This window comes from Plectropomus leopardus, chromosome 11 (genome assembly GCF_008729295.1).
Source record: "Plectropomus leopardus isolate mb chromosome 11, YSFRI_Pleo_2.0, whole genome shotgun sequence".
In the NCBI taxonomy this organism is placed as follows: Eukaryota; Metazoa; Chordata; class Actinopteri; order Perciformes; family Serranidae; genus Plectropomus; species Plectropomus leopardus.
The window spans coordinates 28664133-28686125 of record NC_056473.1 but is presented as its reverse complement, the minus strand read 5'-3'; the positions used below and the strand labels follow the sequence as shown (position 1 = coordinate 28686125).

At 38.5% G+C, this 21993-nt stretch overlaps 1 protein-coding gene across 1 annotated transcript in view; it reads right to left on the bottom strand.

The window, feature by feature from the left end:
• Positions 1–18030, bottom strand: part of carmil2 (capping protein regulator and myosin 1 linker 2) — a 49971-nt gene extending 31941 nt beyond the window's left edge. The window contains exons 1-23 of the mRNA XM_042496116.1: positions 17696–18030; positions 13844–13947; positions 13518–13568; positions 12642–12701; positions 12263–12384; positions 10814–10911; positions 9882–9952; positions 9697–9770; positions 9538–9613; positions 9126–9214; positions 7556–7650; positions 6576–6662; positions 6123–6232; positions 5522–5599; positions 5123–5199; positions 4894–4998; positions 3669–3817; positions 3145–3241; positions 2486–2540; positions 1949–2121; positions 1484–1552; positions 1123–1216; positions 675–761 (exon numbers count right to left, since the gene is read on the bottom strand). Coding sequence (XP_042352050.1) covers positions 675–761; positions 1123–1216; positions 1484–1552; positions 1949–2121; positions 2486–2540; positions 3145–3241; positions 3669–3817; positions 4894–4998; positions 5123–5199; positions 5522–5599; positions 6123–6232; positions 6576–6662; positions 7556–7650; positions 9126–9214; positions 9538–9613; positions 9697–9770; positions 9882–9952; positions 10814–10911; positions 12263–12384; positions 12642–12701; positions 13518–13568; positions 13844–13947; positions 17696–17723 — 2049 coding nt within the window. The 5' untranslated portion in view covers positions 17724–18030. The remainder of the gene's footprint in view (positions 1–674; positions 762–1122; positions 1217–1483; positions 1553–1948; positions 2122–2485; positions 2541–3144; positions 3242–3668; positions 3818–4893; positions 4999–5122; positions 5200–5521; positions 5600–6122; positions 6233–6575; positions 6663–7555; positions 7651–9125; positions 9215–9537; positions 9614–9696; positions 9771–9881; positions 9953–10813; positions 10912–12262; positions 12385–12641; positions 12702–13517; positions 13569–13843; positions 13948–17695) is intronic.
• Between the last annotated feature and the right edge of the window lie 3963 nt (positions 18031–21993).

Genomic DNA, 21993 nt, shown 5'->3' with positions numbered 1-21993 from the left:
TACTTCTCCAATTCTCAGCTAGCTTTATAGCATAACAATGTGGTATCTGTAAATGAACTGTGGCAATCTTCCCTCAATCGTATCAATGTCCAGGTCTCTCTCCCCATTTCTTGCCCCCCAGTGTTACTGTATAATATATTTATACCCTCAAATATCTTCAGAAACATATTTTAGTGCACTATTTGGCTGTAAAATGAGAGTTTGTTTACAGGAAAGGGGCTCCATATTGTTTGTTGTATTGTTAAAATGAAGGGTGAAAATATTTAGATCAAACTGTAAAACTAAGCAACACTGGTCAAATATAAACCAAGATTCTGTGATTGTGTTGCCTATTTCTCACTTAAAATGTTTTCAAAAAAACTATTTTAGTGTACCGTTTGGCTGAAATTTCAGATTGTTTGTTATAAGCCAGCTGCCATGTTGTTTAGGAGTGTTTACTGGGCTGATGCAGTGCAGTGCATTCTGGTAGTTGTAGGTTTTCTACCTGAATGCCACAGTCCTGTTTCTCTGTTTATTCTCATCACGTAGCACCAATTTCAAAATCTTTCTGCTGCAGAGACATGCCAGTTTTATGAAAAGACCATCTTTGTGGCAGTGAAATATTTCTTCAATCAGCAGTATGTTTTACTAATAACTTCTAAGAAGAAATGTAAAATTTCTGTCACACTTCTTACCTTCTCAGATTGCTGAACTTTAAAAACTTGCTGACGTTCCACTCTTTCAGACTGTCTCTGGTTGTTTCTGACTAAGCACTGCTGAATCTGCACAAATACACACACACACAAGCCCGCACACGCACGCACACACACACACGGTGTACTCTGAATAATTTAACAATTAATAACAATTTAACCCACATTCCTCACCATTACTTCTTATTCACACAGAAAGAAGATGCGACAGATGACAAAGTAATGCTGTTTGCAGTTTGACATTCAACTTTTTAAAGATCCTCCAGATTAAATCATGAGTAACTGTTATCATCATATGCAACAATTAACTAATTTGTGTGGGTTTTCGTTCATATTTTCCCACACACTGATTACTGTAACTGCTAAACACAGACTCTATCTCACTCACACACACACACTCACATGCGCACACACACACATACAGACTGACCTTGTGCAGAGCCTCTTTTGTTCTGTCAGAGTTGCTGCGGTAACTCTGTGTGATGTCAGCCAAAGGGAGAGACACCTGCTGCAGTGTGAAATTCCTGCACGACACAGAAACCTCTCCATCAAAATTCATCTCATAATAGCAGTATCCCCATAGGGATGGCAAGACAGAGAGAGGGAAAGGGGCAGTCAGTAGGCCTATATTACAGTTTTGTCCGTTTTGTTTTTTTGCACTTTTCAGGCTGGTCTTTGATCTAGTTTTGGTTTTTTAACTCGGATACTGACATTAATCAACTTTGGTTCTGAGTATACCTTGGCTAATATGTATATATGAGTGCGTGTGTCTGTGTGTGCACATGTATGACCTCTCCAAAGCATCAGCCACATCCTGGTAGCCCCTGGCAGTTACACTGTTTCTGTCCCAAGCTAGAGTCCTTGAAAGACAGAAAGAGAGAGCGCTTGATTGACAGGTGCACCATGAAACATCAAAACAACAAAGTGAACACATCAAATACCAAAAACTCTTGGAGCCAATCGAGTGCTGAGTTTAAGTTTCAAATAATAAAATGATGACATCTAGTGGCTATTAGGAGATTGACCAAAGAAAGGTGATCAATAATGGTTGGGTTATGGCAATAAAAATGTTCCAGTGTAACGCTGTGTTGGTGTGAAGCAAAACAATTCGGACGATAATATGTTCCAGAAACAGATGAGGCCACGACCCTTTTTCTAGTAATAAAGGATGAGGCTGGTATAATTATGTAATTATGAAAAACATGAAGTAAGAGGAAAAAATGGTTACTGGCTAGTGTGTGGTTGTGTGCGTGTACCTCAGCGTAGTGTTACTCATCAGCGCTTTGGCCAGCATTTTGGCTCCTGTGTCTCCGATGTTGTTTCCACTGATGTCCACTTCAGCCAGAGCAGCGTGGCCACCCAGAGCGCTCAGCAGGATGTGCATCCCTGTCTTCAGCTTGGAGTCACACACTGATAGAGACTGCAAGGGCTACACAAGCAGACACACACACACATATAATTGATTTGTGATCATCTTCAAGTTGTACATAATCAAGTATCCTTTGTGTGATGCTGTGTTGAATCCCTGATGGTTTTGCAGAAATCTTTATTAAGTGTATTCTACCCAATTGTGAGAGTTGAGAATTTGTCTATTTTCAAGTTTTCTCTACACTGAAAAAAAAAAAAAACAGAATCGTTAACCAGCTTATAATAATTACTTCATTCAGTAATACGTTTTTTCAAATCAAGTTCTCAAGTTTGATTTTGAGAAGTTCAAGAATTCCCTTTTTCGTATTCTAGGGGGAATATTAATGACTGTGACTGTGAGTGAATTGAAATGAAATGTCACTCACACACTCTTCATCCTGAATGAGCTGAGCGATACGATGAAGTACGTCGGTGAGAGCTCTGGAAGACAGAAAGGGGACATGTCAATCCAAGGCCACAGAATGACTCAAAAATTGACAAAAGAAAAGGAAAAACATCTGCAATTTTAAACTGAACATGTCTGTTGTGTGCAGTATTTAATATCAACTTAAAAATTGCTAGTAAATAAATCTTTTTAAGCGTTAGCAACTTCAGTAAACCAAACTGTGAACCAAACCAAAACTGTGCTACATATCTGTATTCTGCCGGTTGCAAACTATAAATATTCTGAAACATTTTAAGACAACAGACCTTGTAGATCTCCTACTTCATCACTGGCAAAATCATTTTAGTAATGACCAAGTTAAGCCAGACTAACTTGGTTTACTGAAGTTGCTAACACTTAAAAAGAACAAGGTATATCTACATGTCATATTTAAGTTGCAACAACTTCACAAAATTAAGTAAATTCAGCTAAATTTCAAGAAAACTTAAAAAATTTGTATTTATATTTACTTTACTTTTTCTTTATTAAGGTAGTCAGCTTCCAAGATTATTATTAGGAAGATCAGCTTGTCAAGGTTTACATGTGTCTGTGTAATAAGTTGATCTTAAGAGAAGATGAATAGTGGGCGAGTAAAAGGACCTGGACTTCATGGGAAAGTTTCGTCCCAGCGAGAGGTGCCGAAGAGAGTGACATCGACCGACAGACAGAACCAGAGTCACCATGTCATTCTCAAAACCTGCAGGCCGACAGGAGGAGAGAAGGAGCAACATGGAAGATTAAAATCACTTTTATTCCACAGAATAAAATTCTGGTGCAAATTACATAACAAATGCCCTGAGCCTCCAATCGCTCATTTGCAATCAGTGTGTGTGTGTGTGTGTGTGTGTGTGTGTGTGTGTGTGTGTGTGTGTATGTGTGTGTGCGCGTGCGTGCGTGCGTGCGTGTGTGTGTGTGTGTATGTGCGTACGTGCATGCGTGCGTGTGTGTGTAGCTACGTTCAGCAGGGGCCCAGGTGATACAGGAGCATATCTCTGAAGCTACTGCTATCAGAAGTCTGGATATCTCTGACAATGGTGTGTGAAGTCTCACACAAACACAAACACACACACACACACACACACACACACACACACACACACACACACACACACACACACACACACAATTTTGCTGTAGCTTCTGTGACTCATCATCACACAACAAGGTGTTTGTTGGATTTGTGTGTGTGAGTGTGTAGTGTACCTCACAGCTGCTGATGTCCAACTTCAGCCCAAAGAGACGAGTGTTGGTTGCCAGACCCTGTAGTACCAAACTTGTTCCAAAAAAGATTTTAAAAAATTAAATATATATTATAAGCCACTATCAAATTGTTTATTTAAACAAGTATGAAAATTACTGGTACAGGAGAGAGAGACGGCTGTTTTACGGCACCTGGCTACATACCACAGCGGCTCTTTTCCTATTAAAACAATAATCACAGCTTGGATACTTACTTGGATTACTGTTTATAATTTTTTGATAGGTGAGTTTTTGACCACTTCAGAGGGAGGGAATCACAACTTTTTTTGACACTCTGTTGTTTACAGGCCAACAGAAAAGCATTTTAGCCTTGCAGCAAATTTTTACCAGCAGCCACTCGCGGTATTGCAGCAAAAAAATTCCCTGCGGCCCAGAAAGCATGATGTAAAACTGCTGACAGGACACTTTGAACTTCAAACAAGGTCAATTATGACTCTTTTTATTCTGAATTTTTGAGCCATGGTGGTTTTATGCTTATAAAACTTTTCTGGAGTCAAGAAAAGTGATTTAAAAATCTGTAACATCATCACAATGTAAAGTCTATAAGACGAGCGGGAACTCGTGGGCAGGGCCGGTGGGAGAAACATTACCGCACATATTCAGTGGGATGCGTACTATGGAAGTAAACTCAGAAGATAAAATACTTTTTCGGCATATGTGCTAGGCGAGTAACTTCACTGATATTAAATAAAACACCTTTGGTCCACTGTCTAGGCATTAATAAAGTCTATGTGCCGGTATCATGGTGAAAGAATTATACTTGGTGCTCATGGTTTTAGTAAATCAAGTGAACTATTGCAATGTGGAGAATGTAAGCGAGCTGATGATGTGTAGCATGTTGACAAAAGTTTATACATTTATATTTATATATGCGAGCAATTACACCTCATTAGGAGGAAATTCTTGTATTATTTGTCAGTTGGACTTTAGGCCAGTGGCCCACTCTTAGGCGTCATACACATCCCAGTTTGTAAGTGGACATTGAGCTAAGACTATAATGTCAAACTACAGTTCCCATGGTCTCGAACTTTAAAAAAAAAAAAAAAAAAAAAAAGTGAATATTATATTATTTGTCAGGAGTCAACATACCTGAGAGCTTGTGGAGGTAGTTTGGTTGCAGACAGACCCACATATTTCAGCTCACAGCTCTGACTGAAGAACTCCTGAATGCTCCTGGTCACTTTCCGCACCTTTCTACACACGCATGCACACACACACGGTAACACATACGCACACAAATAACACATTCAAACATTGTCAAAGGCTGTGTTTTCTTTTCATGCCATTTTATCAATCACAGTGAAGCGGTGGAGCTGACCTGTGGCTGAAAGGATTTCTGGCCAGGTTCAGGTGCACCAGTTTGTAACAACATCCAGCAGACAGAGACACAAATAACTGCAGGAGAAAGTTACGATTAGAGAGTGTTGAGTGCAGACTAACAAGGACAGAAGAATAAAGTAATAATTAACAACAGTTTAATTAACAACAGCTGCCTTGCACAAAAATCTGAAGCGTGTATATATGCAGCCTCAGTGGGCCCTGTCCCCTAGACTAACCATGTCCTGGATCTATCTCTGTACTGAAAGCACAAAGATAAAATCACATCAACCTTCTCCTCTGACAGCCAGCTGATTTTCCAAATGTTTGACTGTATTTCCTTTGGGTTGTTTAGCTTTACAGGAGTGAAGAAGATACAACATTATAAAGTGTTACTGACCGTGTCCAGAGGACAGTGGGTATCACTGAGGTCCAGATAAGACAGAGAATTAGTGCTGGACAAGAACTTGAAGAGAAACTGCAAGATACACACACACACACACACACACACACACACACACACACACACACACACACACACACACACACACACACACACAATGTATATACAGGGTTCATACACGATTTTACCAATAAATTTGCATCCCTGCAAGTGTTCTCCTATTCTCTCTGATGTTTTTGGATGAATATTCCTGCTGCATTAATGTGTATGTGTCATTTTACTGCTGTAGATGTTTAAGGTTGTGCTCAATTTTAACTCCTTTATTTCCTGCCGATTAAAAAAAAAGTTAGAAAAATTTGCAATTTTTTTTCTTTTAACATTTCTGGGTAAATTTTAAAGACAACGTGCTTTCCAAACCCATGTTTCAAATCACTACAATAACATCATTTATTGCAGCTAGAAACTGCAAAAACAGAAATTATCATTTGATTTTCAAACTTGTCTTGTTTTCTCTGCATTATTTGTTTACTGTTTTGTACTACAGGCATTTTACTGCAAAATGTTACATGTTGAGTATGTGACAAATAAAAGAGCGTACCGTGGCCTCTTCAGTAACCAGGCACCCAGGGTTAGCTGACAGGTCGAGGTGGGTCAGAGATGCTGAGAGCAGATGAGTGGAGGATAACACCTGACTCAGATAGCCCAGACCTGGAGACGGACACATCAGAAAGAGTCATCATGTTGTTGGAGGAGGAGGATCAGCGGATGGAAAGTCAATGGTGTGAAAAAAATGTGTTTAGTTTGAGAAGACATCAGTGGTTGCAGGCTACAGATTCCAAAAATCAGTTGTTATGATGTTATATTGCTGTCCAGGTGATAGCCACCTTCTCTTTATATGACCTTCACAATAACCATGTCCACACTGTGCATCCTCCTGGTGTATAAAACTACAAAAACAAACAGACCAACGATGGGAAGTTGTAAAAATCTATTGTGTGTGTGTGTGTGTGTGTGTGTGTGTGTGTGTGTGTGTGTGTGTGTGTGTGTGTACCTCTAGCAGTCATTGATACCCGTGACAGAGAAAGGTACTTGAGTCCTTCAGCTAAATTTCCCAACTCCTGACTGAGAGCTATGACACCTGGGAATAAAAACACAGCACACACACACGCACACACGCACACACACACACACACACACACAATCTGTGTCCAATCCAGTATACATACTGAAACACGTTCTTAGGTGCAACCTTTAGGCACAAAGAAGTATTACATTGCTTAACTGAATGTACTGTAAAGCATATAATAGTGTGTGTGTGTGTGTGTGTGTGTGTGTGTGTGCATGTGTGTGTGTCTGTCTGCAGGTATCTCTGTGGTTCTGGATCTGACCCCAAACTATCAGGGATCATTTGGACCCTGGTTCTCCAACACCAGCGTCACCAGAAAGAACTGAACAACGACAGGAAATAGAAACTACTTATTTAAACCTCTTTTGCATCTCTCTTGTTTACTCTGCAAATATCAGTCTTTTAGCATTGCGTGTAGCATGTCCATGTTGACAAAAGTTTAAACATTAATATTTGTATGGATAAGCTAAGCAACTGCCTAACATTAGCTCCAGCGAGAAGCCAACAACCCAGTTTTATACATCCAAGAACTTCTACAAAAATGAACTGCATGGTAACGAGGCTCTAACTGAGACAGGCTTGAATTTGTCAAAATGTGTAACCACACCAGGCTTGTAGAAGAGCTTGGGCATTTAATTGGGTCTATACTTTTATTTGGAGTTTTATGATAAAAATACATAAATTATATGAATACAGCCATCATTTCCATCAGCTACAGATGTGATGTGACCCTGAGCTGCATGTGAAGCTCATGAAGATGGCAAGTTTCATTCCAGCTAAACAAACGTTTCACTGACAAAACTTCACAGAGGAGGCAAACAGTAAAACTGACCACCTGGCTCAACTACTCCTCTGTTCTCCTCCTGTGCTTCTCCCCCCTCAGATGTGATGTATTAAAATCCCACCTTTGTCTTCGATTGGATTGCCTGAGAGGTTGATGGATTGCAGGGCAGAGGAGTCGTGGTCCCGAAGGGCAGCTGCCATTTTGACTGCAAAGTCCCTGCAGCAGAGAAACAAGGTTACTTCTCAACTACTCCCTGTTATCTAGACTAGAAACCAGAATGAGAAAAAGCCACACGATTGTATGTTTCTGCACACCACAAGTTGCACTTTGAGTTTACATCCATGTCTGTGAAAACATGGATGCTTCACACACAAAAGATCTAAACAATCAACACAGTGTCAAGGTGGTTCTTGAGTTATGGCTGAAACTATGTTATATGAGGTCACCATGACCTTGACCTCTGACTTTTGACCACCAGATTCTAAATTGTTCATTGTTGAGTCCTAATGGACATTTGTGCCAAATTTAAAGAAACTCCCTACCAGGCTCTCTTCAGATATTGTGTTCACGAAAATGAGATGGGTGCAAGGTCATGGTGATCTTGACCTTTGAACACTTAATTCAAATCAGCTTATTGTTTAATCTAAGTGAATGTTACTGTCAGATCTGAAGAAATACCCTTGATATATGGCTTTCACAAGAATGAGACAGATGAGGTCACAGTGACCTTGAACTTTGACCTGTGACCACCAAAATCGAATCAGTTCGTCCTTGAGTCCAAGTGAACGTTTGAGCTGAATTTAAAGAAATTCCAAGAATGTTTACAAGAATGAGCAGGACGTACATATGCACCGACAGAAAACAACTCAGACGCAGCTAAACATCAGAAAAAATAACTATTATTAACTATTATTAATTTAATTATAAATTAAGTCTTCCTAAAGTAATAATTATGTTTGAAACTGTTGCGTCTCAACACTCTAAAGAGAGCTGAGCCAATCACAGTAAAGCATGACAACAATGGTTTAACAAATGGAAAGAGCTTTTTCGGGAAATCACACTGCACAGTGGCACAATGGACCTCATTCACAGACAGTGCGTACACACAAATCTGTGCTAAAACCGAGCGTTAAAATGTTTGGGATTCATCAATATTTTCTCTTACCTGAATTTGTTCTTAATTATTGTTATTGTTGTTCATTTTGTTATTTATTATTATCATTATTAGTATTATTATTAGGGCCGTGGGGCATGGCACAAAACACATGCATGGAGGTAATAACTAAATCAGCTGGTGCTCTCATGCAGCATGTCTCAAATCAGCTGCTGTAGATTTATTAACCTGTGTCCTGCTGCGTTCAGGCACTGCAGGGATTCCATAAACTGTAGCAGAAGTTTTCATGAAGATCAATGCAGACATTTCTCTATGGTGATTTAAACACATCTACTGGCTTGGGAGTACATACATAAGTAAATACATTTCTCTGTGTGTCATGTATTATTGCCTGGTTGCCGCACACTTACTCCAAATATAATTCCTTTAATGAAATCCCCAAGCGGCAGCTGCACCAGAGACGAACTCAGTGTTCTGATATTTATTCTCGATGTTTGAGACCTGCCTCACTGCACACACACGCACACACACACACACACACACACACACACACACACACACACACACACAAACTCACAGTTTGAGTCCACTGCCCTCCAGTGAGAGTTCCTCCAAACTGGGAGATCTGGACAGCAAGAAAGTCAGCTGCTGCTGGATGTCCATCGACTGAGCGGACAAAGAGAAAGTTGTGATGTTACTGTGCTCCCAAATTCTCTGCAAGCTAACACATATATTGGTCTCACATATACATGGTAGATTTTTAAAATGTAGTTTAAAAAAAATTAAAATTAAAAGGGTTAGATCATTTCTTATATAGATATTTTCAAGTGTATTTTAAGAACGTCTTTTTATATATCTCAATCCTCTCTGCCTCCCTGTTGCTATTCCTCATTTCAACTGGCGTCATAGGCCTGGGCGTCTGAGGGTTCAGCCCAAAATGTTTAATATATATCTTTAACAACAGAGGAACAGAAACAATAAGAGTTTACCATTTTGAGCTCTTTGCAGTAGATCTTGGTGAACCACTGGTTGAAAGACAGAGCTGCTACTGCTAAAGCCAGGTCCCTGAGAGGGGAGGACAGGGATTCAAACACCGTGTTACAAAGGTTAGTTAAGGCTGGATGACACAACACTGTACTGCATCTCACCTGCTGTCTAAGTGGCTGAAGTCCTGCAAGTTGAACTCTCTCCGCTTATTGATGCAGTAGATGTTGTCAACATCCTGCCAAAACAGTCAACCATCGTTGATTCGGATACACAGATGCTAACATTTTCCGACTTAAAAAAAGTCCTGCCTGGTACACGTATATGTTCCAGTGCAGTCGTGACTTACCCACTGAATCTCCTCTCTGAATGGCATCTCATTGAAATCACAGAGAGCAGCATAAGTGTCAGAAAATCCTCCTGAGAAACATAAATTCAGACACTGTTAGCCTGCAAATACTTCACTAAGACACTAAAGTATCAGTGATAATCTGAGTACACCTGCTGTTTACTAAACTAATACCTCTACTAGCTCAATGGTTCCCAACTGGTTCAGCCACTGGATCCAGATTTCTCCTCAGCCGTTAGTTCAAGGTCATAACATAAGAGAAATGACTACATTTTTTATTTCATTTGACAAAAGTTAAATAAAAAGCAGGCTTAAAACAGAATGAAGAAAGTGCAATTAGTTAAACCCAGGGGTGTTTCTAGCATGTCTTAGCCCGGGCATCTGTAAGAAGGGGAAAAAAATCGCCCAAAACTTTTTTCTTTTAACATTTTTTCTGATTTCTATTTCCTACTAAACATTTTTTTTTCTTTAAAACTTTTTGGCATTTTTTTTTCTTTTAAATTTTTGGGTGATTTTTAAAGAAAACATGCCTTCCAAACCTGTGGGCCAACCAAAATCAAAATCGCCCAAATCACAAAATTTATTATAGCCAGAAACTGTAAAAACAGATCGCATGATACCAAGGAAATAGTTACTATTCTCGAAAAAAAAACTCACTCTACAGTAGGAACCCTCGCTTCAAAATTAAAAACTCTAAAAACTCAATGCTGCAAATTCCCTGTGCTTCAAAATAATGCAGGTTTTTCACAAACTTGACATGGTCAGAGTGGACCCACTTTTGGACCACGACCCACCAGTTGGGAACCACTGCACAAACTAATCTTTAAATCACCAGGTGTTAATAACAGGTGATGGTGGCTGAACATTAAGAGGCTGACAGTGTGACCTTCATCAAACAGGTGACCATCTAGTGTAAACTGAAGGGTTCATACCGCAGGAGCCAGGCTGACTTTCCAGCTGCTCTTCTATCACAGCGGTCAGTGTGAGGAGTCTCTGCTGGAGATCTGGAGGAATCGTCTTTAACAGCTTTCTGAAGATTGAAGGACAAAAAATACACTGATTGAGACTGACATACAGTGTAACCAAAAAGACAGAGAGCCATGCTTTCAGCTCTGTTTAGACACGGTGGTGCTGTAAAGCGTAAAGTGCTCTCTCCAACACCTAATCTAAACCCCAAATGATTGAACATGAATGCTGCTCATTCCTCCACTAGAGTTCCCACAGCCGGAGAATCTATTGGTGTGTTTCCACTACTGGAACTCAGGGTAAAACCTAGGAGGCGTGAACATTTACAGGAACGGCCGCGTAGTCGGGCCTCTGGGCCTTTGTGCCTCCACTGAAGTATAGGTCCCCGATAGGACCCACTGGATGTATTCATTCTACGACAGCTTTGATCGTGACGTAATAACTCTTCTTCATCTTTATCATCTTTTTTTTCTTCTTCTTCTGCTGGGCTTTATATTGTGTTCATGTGATGTCGGAAGGTCGGAGTTTCCGAGTTGGGAAGTTATCTTTCCTACTTCATTGTGTTCATGTGCTCTGAGGCTGTGAATAACATGGAAGCTACAAAGAAGATGGGTTGCATTTTAATGTTAAGAGTGTTTAAACAAGAGTTTGCTAGCTGTTTCCATATGTGAATTAATAAAAAAAGCTTCTTACCATTGACCAAACACTGATTTTTACCCACTGTGTTTACACATTTATGATGTCAAGTTGACAACTTGTGTTGTAAAATTATCTCTGAGTTGCCAAGTTGTTTTTCAGACATAAGAGGCCGTTCATGAGAATTTTCCCAGTGAGAAAGATGTCAGATTATTCAGACATCACATGAATGCAGCATTAAAAATGGCACTCGTTTTGTTGACGTCTCACCCAGCAGTTTTTCAGGGCCGCACGCAAGATTTGCTTTACCTGTGTAAAAGTTCTCATAAACTGTCCTACAGTGGCGGTTCCTGTGGTGGACACACGCTCAAACAAATGTTTACGTATGTAAATACAGTTTAATGAAAGTAAAAGTGAAGCTGTAATCATTCACTATCAATCAGCAGTGACGATTGGTCTTCTTCCAAGTCGATAGAAAGAGGGCAAATTATTTTGGAATAATGCTCCTAACCCAAGGGTGACAGTCACATTGTTACATGGTTACAGGGTCACTGAAATTAAATAAAGCGGGTGAGACCCTGTAAAACTACTCCCCAGGTTCTGCAGTGGAAACGGGCCTCATGACGTGAAGCACTGAAGCTGTTCTGGAGGCTCGGGGTGAAACTACGACCCAAAAGAGGAACAGAGAAGGTAAAGACTAAAATTCAGCTTGTGCGTATGGAATATAAGCCAGTAGTATATCTGCTCAATGGTGAGTATCGAGACATGCACAGACTCACCCTGGTGATGCATCAGGGAAGACCCTCTTCAGAGCGGCGGTCATGTGTCTGACCATGGCCTCAAGATCCTCAACATGAAACACACTGAAAGACAAAGTGTGCCTGTCTGTCTCCAACACAATCTGCAACACACACATAATATTATACACATAAGATGCTTACTCTCAGTAAACACATATAAACCATGACCTATTTTAACCGTTTAAAACTTGAGCAAATTGGTTTTGCTTCTTTTAAAAACATAAAAATAAGGCAATATGCAACTTAGCAAGAAATTACTGAAAAATTAGCAAGAAATTGGTGTGTGTATATATATATATATATATACATATATATATATATATATATATACGTGTGGACACACGTATGTACAGTGTACCTGCGTGAGACTGTGAATGTTGATGGAGCAAATCTCCAAATAGCTGAACGTGCTCTCCACCTGCACACAAAGACAAACACACAATGAGTAAGTGGGAAAAGCGGAGCAAATCAAATTCAACAAAAGCCAAAAAACATAAAAAGTTCACCAAAAGCTATTGTTTAATTTTGTTGGGTTTTTTTTGCCTGGTTTCAAGATCTCTGCCTCCACCTCCACACAATGACCGTGGTATTTAGTTTGGGTTGCTCTAAACACTAAAAAAAATAATAATGATTTTAACATTCAATAGCAGCTTCTCTTTCCATCAACAGTGATCACGTAAATGAGGATGTATTTTGATGGCAGAAAGTAGTTCATTAACCCTTAAAAACCTGTGTAAATTGGCTTCACTTTATTCAAAAACATGAGAAGGCAATGAGCAACTTAAGAAGAAATTACACAAAAATTAGCAAGAAAATAGTAAAAAGCGCAAGAAAATTACCCCAAAATTAGTAAAAAAAAAAACAAAAAAAAAACACAAATAAACAAGGAAATGACCTAAAACAAAGTCCCTAAAAATTCTGATAATTCTGTTACACAATTTTCAATATGCAATTATGGTGATTAAAAATGTAGTTTTCCGGAAATTATTCTCTATTTCTTTTTAAATATTTTTTTAAAACTACAAATTTCTTTCAATTTGTGGAACATTTCTCAATTTGTGGAACACCAAGTTGCCCTTGTCTTTTTCCCCCATGCTTTTGCAACTCCTCTGCAAATGACAGAGATCATAAATTTAACTTTTTAAAAGGTCAGAACCAGCGAGAAGATTCAAACCGATAACGGGCTGGTGGAGTTGGTCTGATTTAGATGTGGATTTGAACAGCTGTGGTTTACCCTGACAGGTTGCTTGTTTACAACCAGGTAGCCTCTCCATAGACTCAGCACCTAAAACAGAACCATGAGAGAGACAAGACGTTAGATACAGAACTGACAGACCCAGAACTCCCCACACAGAACAGCGCGCGCACACACACACACACACACACACACACACACACACACACACAGAGCATTATTCACTGATTTATTTTTTTGTTGATAAAATGTCAGAAAATTTTTCACATCTTCAAAGTTTCATGACCGTCACTTAGTCATATATACAGCGCTTATTGTGTTTTAATTAATTAGTTCGTTAGGAGGAAAATTTGTCCATCACTCACCACAAACCTGTTGGCCGACCTCACACATGGCTGACTGGAGTAGTTCATGATGACAGGCGTCACCACACACACTCTGTGAGGCTTCAGCAGCTCTGAGATCTGATCTGCTCACACACACAAATTAGCAGTGTTGTGATGTAATAAAACAATAATACATTTTGTACTTTACTTGAGTTTTTATTCTGTCACCTTTTACTTTTACTTCACTGCATTTCTATGGTTGTGTTTCTCACTCAACTACTGAATGTGTTGGTGCTGTTTTCTGGTCAATTTATCCACAGTGGCTCTAAAAGATGCTTCTATAAAACCACAGATGATATTAGACTTTATCAAGTCACTATATATCTTAAATCAGGATGATGTTAATTCACATTAAATGCAATATAATACCTTCAAATCATACCATACCCTTACCACTGTTTACATGCTTGGTTCTGATAGGATATGATTCATTTTATTAATCCCCAAAACTCCTGTTGCTACCAACATACAACAAGACACAAAACAAGTACAGTACAACATACAACAATAAATATAGCACCAGGCATAGCGCAATAGATCACCACAACGACAATAGTAAAATGCTAAAAGTATTAATTAAACTGCCTCCAAAAATGAAATAAAAAGAAAATGATAAATAATAAATAAAGTTGATTTAAAATATATATATATGTGTATATATATGTGTGTGTGTGTGTGTGTATAATTTTAAAAAAGAGAGAGAGAAAAAAAAAAAAAATGCTATGTGCAAAATTAGCCATACCACCTTTAGCAAGGTGCCATCTTACTATAGCAACCAACACAAACAACAAATATAAACTATGATGACAACAGCTAAAATGCCATAACAGTAACAATAGAAACAACACAGGCTGACCAGTCAGAAACAGTATATCAGTATCATTCATTCAGCAGTGCTTATTAGAAAGTCTGCTTTTACACTGCTTTTATACAGCTGATAGTGTTTGTATTTATCACAGATATTATTCAGTATTTATCACAGATGTTATTCAATGCGTAAAATTAATTTTACTTGGATTTGTCCAAACACTAAAGTGATTTATACCTCTCCTTAATTATAAATCAGTGTCAAACCTAAATACAGTTCTTAATTATAATGTTTAAATCCACTGCATCAAGTTTTAAGTAAGAGCTGCTAAATGTGCAGCTGTCACGAGAAAAATAACGGAGCGGATAATAGTTTGAACCTGCTCGGTAGTACACCCCTCCAGACTCTGCCTTCCCAAAAACTTTCAGAGGGCGGGAGTCCTCACTTTGACAGATAAACTCCTTCAGCCAGTCCCCACCTGAGCACGAGCCTCTACATGTTGTCACTTAGACAGTAGCGGTCTAAAAAAAATATATATATATGTAATTAAATTATGTTTATTTACCCTTTGTATGTGTTTCTCAATGACAACATTTAGCAGCGAAACATTAAAAAAAACATTGAATTTGTACCTGTAAATATCTTCATCACCAACCGACGAGTTAGTAAATCAAGCTTTTGCCAAATACAGCCAAAAAAAGGTTTTTAAAAAGTATTTTCCTCCGAGAAACTCCGCGAGTGTATATCTCTTGCCCTTGTTTAGTTGTTATTATCGACTCTATTACTGAGTTAAATTCACCTGTCGCTGTGTTGACTCTGCTAACGTTAGCTTGTCGCTGCGCGAGCAGTGCGCGAGCCGCCATTGTTGTTTTTAAAAGCAGCGGCCGGTATGTGACGTCATCAAATATAACAGTACCTGATTGGCTGCCGACGATTTTAGCTACAGAGCGGATCCCTGATTGGTCCGGCTGGAGTGCAGTTATGAGAAATGGTTTATTAGAAATAAACAATTAAAAAATGTACCTAATTTAAAAAAAACTATACTCATACTGTTATTTGGATTTTATACACTGATAAATTAAATTGTGTTGTATATTTTTAACTTAAACATGTTTTACTATATTGTGTTCATTTCATTGTAATCTTAATGTTGTTTGTCATTCTACATACTGTATTTTCATTATATATATATATACATATATATATATATATATATATATATATATATAATTTATTATTATTTTATGAGTCCTTTTAACACCAGGCAAGGGACTACTGATGAAAATAAGCTTCCCAGCTAACTCAGTTGCATTTACATTTGTTTAAATGTGGACTGAACTTTTGCATTTTAGAAAAAAATAAATAAATCATCAGTTGACTTCCAAGCAAATGTGACAAGTAACGAGAGCCTTCATAGAAATGTAGTGGAGTCAAAAGTTCAAAATTTGTCTTTCAAATGTAGTGGAGTCAAAGCAAAACATTTCCAAAAAACAATATTCAGATAAAGTACAGATACTCAAAAACTGCACTTAAGTACAGTACTTAAGTAAATGTACTTTGTTACTGTCCCACCACTGCTGAGCGAGTACACACAAAGTCAAACAATGAAGGAGGGGCCAAACCATTTCAAATTGTATAAACATGACATGTTCCAAAAAAACGTTGTTCTGCTTTTCTCTAGAAACTCATCGGGGCAAGAAAAAGACTCGTGTGGTCTTCGATCTGCTTCCCCTCTCTTCATTGTTAACAAACCACACACTGACTCACGTTTCCTTCAGTTTGACGGACGCTGTCACTGACTGTTACGATGGAAACACAGCTGTTAGCTGACAGGATGACCTTTTGGCACAAAATGACTTTAATGCAACTGAATGACTCACATTTGACCTTTGCAACAGCAAGCTCAGATTCACGCTGATGTTTGTGACTTTAGTGTGTGGTCTCTCTCTTACACCGCACACGTGATAAAGCAGAAATTACTGACATAACAACAATAACAACTGTTAATGATATTAAAAATTCAGAAACTCATCTTTCAGACCATAAACTGCAAAACAAATTTAACTCAAATACTCTAAGTGATGCAAGAAATATTAAATATAACACCATGCGTTAACGAGCATATACTTCAATAACCTCTGTGTAAAAGAAAGCAGCAAAACGGAGCATTATAACCTCTATTCAGGCTTTATTGGCAATGAAAATCAGGTGCTTTACTGATCTGTGTGGTGGAAACGACTGCATTTCCATGCAGAAAAGTACAACTAAAGAAATTATACAAAAGCAGCTACCTTGTTTATTTAATAAAGTTATAAAAAACAGAGTAAACCTGTTTAACAGAGTCAGTCAACTAAAAGGACAGAACACGTCTATTTTAATTCAGTTTTTTCTTTTAAATTCTTCTTTAATTCTGCCTTGATCATGTTTAATTCTATTATTATTACTATAATTTCCATGTTAACTGCTTTTATTCTTTGAATTGTATTTGCTCTCATTAGAACGGGTTGTTATTGTTATTTTTGTTTTGTAAATGTTTCTCTCTTGTTTAATTCTGCTGTTAAACTTGTCTGGCCTTAATGTGGCGTTATTGTTTGGCTCTTATGTTGCCTCTGGAAGTCACCCTTGTTGCTTCCACTTTGCTTTGTTTGTCAAAAAAAGGTGCTATATAAATAGTTGTTGTTATAATAGTAATGATAATAACAATAATATTATTATGCAAGCTGTCTGATAAAAAATATCACATTCACTCTCATATCAATAATTGCAAAACAGTGTTCAAGTCATATTTATATCAAGTGATTACATATGAGGTAAATATTGCATAAGAAAAAGGACACTTTTGTCTCTACAGTTCCTCTTTGTCTTTTCAGCTGTTCAACCGGTTTCTTTTGTTTTATCACTGTATTAAATATACAAAAAACAGCTGCTTCTGTATCATTTATTTGTTATGAAAATGCAGAATTTCCACCTCAAACTGTTCAGTTTTGATTAAAAGAGCACTAATTTATCTGAGAAGATCTTACCTCGCATGTTCTGTGAGACGCAGTCCATCCTGGAGACTTCAAAACAACAATGGAACTGATGAAAAAAAATTAAAAATACACAAAAAGTCAAGCTGTGATCATCCGCTGCTCCTCCAGTGTCCCACTTTAAAGCACTGAACTATCCTGACTGGCAGCTGAGTGTTTTATACCACATCATCAGTGCAAAACGGAGGAAATGGTGAAGAGAAAGAATTATCTACACAGGTAATAATGCATTTGTTCAGACTTAAAAACGGATAAATTGTATTTGAGTAAGAGAGTCTGTGTAAATCTGGCTAAAGAGTGGAGACAAAAGGAGGAAGATGTTGGTCCGAGGCGACAGAAATTACAAAATGCATAGTGAACACACACACACACGATCCACCGCCAGATTTCTCTCTCAGAGATGCACGGCTGTGTATAACCCACTTTCTCTTTTCCACCTGTGCATGCTTGCACACACACATCACTTTTTCTTGCGCACACAGTTTTTGCTCATGAACTCAGACACACACACATCCTGTTCCATGTCGTGAGTCACTACTGTAGTGAACACAGGGGAACCTTTTCTATCCTCCCACACTGAGACACACAGCGCAGTCAGGAAACCTGCACTTTCACAAAGTCCACACCTAAAAAACTGTTCTTCACTAAAGAAGACAAACAGAAACACAAGGGAGCAACACAGATTCAATCAGACCAATAGGTGTTGATCACTTTGCAGAGGTATCAATACTGTGATGGATGAAGCCCTAAAGCGGTTTCACTGACCTCCAACCACCAGAGGGCTCCAAAACCAAACAACATTTACCTTCTCATGCAGCTGAAATGTTAAAACCTTACAAACTCTGCTGGATCACTGGCTCCTGTAATTCTGCTAAACATTTCTCACATTAATTTCACCTAATTTAAAACTGGAAGATTTGTAACTTCCAACCAAATTTTGGTGGCATGTTTATAAAACATAAATTTATTGTGAAAATCAATGGTTTCAGAGGTTAAATTTATCAAAATATTTAACTATTTTACTGTTTTTTTCTGAAAAGAGAACCAAAGTCATAACAACATCTACTTGTATACATGCAAAATATAATTTTTAGTCCCAAAATATTCTGTTAACATAATATTTTGGAACTAAATAACTTTTGAAGCTGGAAACAAGTGGCTGTTGTTACTTTGGTTTCATTTTTTTTAAACAAGTTGGTTTTTAAAATGATTAAATGATCAAATGTTTTTCCACAGTCTTCACACACACTTGAGGGAAAGCGACAACAAAAGGAGAGGGGAAAAAAAAGTCAAGTTGCAATGGGAGTAGAGGAGAAAAGGTGCCATCATGTACAAACGGAGAGATTCAAGAGGAAAAAAACAAAAAAACACTGCTTTTTCAGGCGTGGCAAGGCTGGAAATAGAACAGTAGAGTAAAATGCAGCGAGGGCGCTGCGCTCTGCAGCATCCGAGCCGCCGCCTGTGAGAGTTTGTATATATATTGTATATATTTTGATGCACGTTTTATGCCGCCGGTGTGTTTTGACCTTCAGTCAAAGAACAGAAGCATGCAGCAGTCATGGGCCCATTAGGATGATTTTATTTTTCATCAGCTGTACAGTGTCTCATCTTCAAAAATGACATGTCAAAGATTTCTTCTGTTTTCTCGGGACGTGTTTTAAATCATCTTAAGACCGTTCTCTCCATTCTGCCGAAACAAACAAGCCATGTGCAAACAAAAAACAACAATGAGAACAGTCAAACATTCATTTTCCATCCGTCCACCTGCAGAACATTACCATGATACCGTGATGACAGAACATTTTCTCCTGTCTTTTTTTACAGAAAAAGACCTCAGAGCACAGCAGCACAATTGATGTTTCAGAAAGATTCTTACAAAAGTTTCGATTTTTATATATGAACATTGCTTTCCTCAGAAACCTTTCAGCAGTAACTTGGCACTACTATCTCTGTGACCATTTCTGTGTCCATGGTTCTTTACAGCCTTCTTTTTAAGATACCGGGCATCAAATAAATGTTTTTACAGATGAAATGCTTTACGTAACAATAACGGGTTGTAATGAAAGGAAGGCCACATGACAACCATCTTATGCGTGACCGAGCTCACTCGGCCACTTCAGAGCTTTTAGCCCTTCAACATCCTCTAAAGAACCACATCACAGGATTTGCTCAAATTCAGACCATGAAGATTATTTTTTCAGCTTGATTCATTTAAGTGATTTTAGTCCTGTTTTTGGAGATACAAATCAAGGGGGGTTATTTTTTGGGTGACTGATCTGCAGAGGACAAACCTCTGTATCAGGTGTAAGGGTTAGTGAAACCGCAGGACTTGAGCTAACAGGGTCTGAGTCCAGGGCCGAGGACAGTCAGTACGTTTACATGTACAAAGAAAAAGTTGAACTGCGTTAGTCCGACTAGAGCTGGACTTTTAAAATACAAGTAAACGCATTAGTCCCACTGAAATCATACTAAATCGAATTTCTCCAAGTCGGAATAACACACCCAGATAGTGACTGCAAGTCAGTTTAGTCAGAATTTAACGCCGTGTCTGCCTCCCTCGACAGTTAGGGACTATTTGCTGCGTATGAGGCAAAATAGGTCAGGCATTTTTTAAAAAAAAAACATGGAGGAGGGACTTGTGTTTTAAATTTTGGCGCAGGTGAGGGACATATACAGCTTTAAATGGTGAAAATTAAATAGTTACACCCCAGGCAACCCCCCCCCCATAAATAAAGTACAGTCCCACAACAAAACATATTTTAGCCACCTAAAAAAAAATAACAATAATAATATCAGTTTAAGTTTACACCACATTTACATATTAGCAGCTCTGCTGTTTGGTAGAGTGAAATAACTGTTTTTCTCAATGGAGTCTGGTGTTTTTGATTTAACGGCTTCAAATCCCCATTAGTAACGGCTGTCTTACAGCAAGGTAAAGAGGTAAAAGTATCCTGAATGTAGCACATCGTTTTTTTAGGTGGGTCAAAACTAATCAGTGAAGGCCAGGATTGCTCAGCGCCTTAATTACATGCATGTGACAAATCGGCTTTTTCTACGTTACTGTAAATAAACAGCTGTGACTGTGATGCAGTCTAGAGCAACTAGCTGAAGGGGGCATACCAAAACCGTCTGAGGCGGAGTTGGACATCTGTCCATAAACTGACTCTGACCTGGTGCTTGTATATTGGGACAAGGACAGCAGTCCAATTAAATATAACCGTAGCACAACTTAAATGTGCATGTAAACGTACTGAGTGCAGAACAAACCTCTTCATGAGCTCTTTAGTCACATGGTGCAGCAAACAAAACACACAGCTTCCAAAAACAGTTCAAAACAAATAGAAGGCCGTTTTGTTGCCATTACATAAAATTCACTCGCTGAACTTCATTCGGTGTACGTTTTTAGACGATTGCCAAACCTCACACCTTTGAGACAAACGTTACAGGAGAACAGAATGAGACAAAGCTCATGCTACTGAACTGAACCAACGCCGTGGCGACTACAACTTGGCCAGAAATGAAAACCGTGAAACAGAAAACAGTTTTGTATCGCTGTGAGCGACCAGATATACACAGAGTAACGATAGTGGTTCAGATGAGATCAGTTTGGTGGGTTAAGAGGGGCTCGCGTGGAAGGAAAGCATGATGAAGAGGTCGTTAAGCAAACCATCGTTACAGGCTCAGGACATGGAGGACCAACATGTTTACCACAGAAATGAAAACCTCATCGTCCCTTTGACCGACACATCTCCAAACGAGCCATTTAAAAACATTAGAAAGGTTCACAAGAAATCAGAAAGCAAAGGTTTTAAAATGTGTATTTACATGCAAACCATCTGCCGCAGCCGGTGATGGCTGATTATTGATCGCACACCGATTCACTATCTGCTCTTTGATAACTCTTCCAAGCACAACATGAAGTGGGAAGTGAATCCACTTAAAGGAAAAATGCAGAGCGGTTTGTTACTGCCTGTTACTTTAAGTGAGATGATTTTTATGCATAGACATAATTCAATGTTAATTGGCTGATTTGGAATGTGTAAAATCACAACTATAGTACAACGTTTTACCGACTCGATCACGATCATCCGTATTTTCTCCAACTGACGGGGATCACTCTGTTTACGCGGTGGAAAACAATGTGGAACAGAAAAAGGAGGAACAGTTACCCTTTGAAACCACAGCAAATTGTTTTGATTTATTTCAAAAATATGGGGAGAAGATGATGAGCAACTTAAAAAGACATGGCACAAAAATTAGCAAAAGGACAAAAGAAAATCACCTGAATTTAA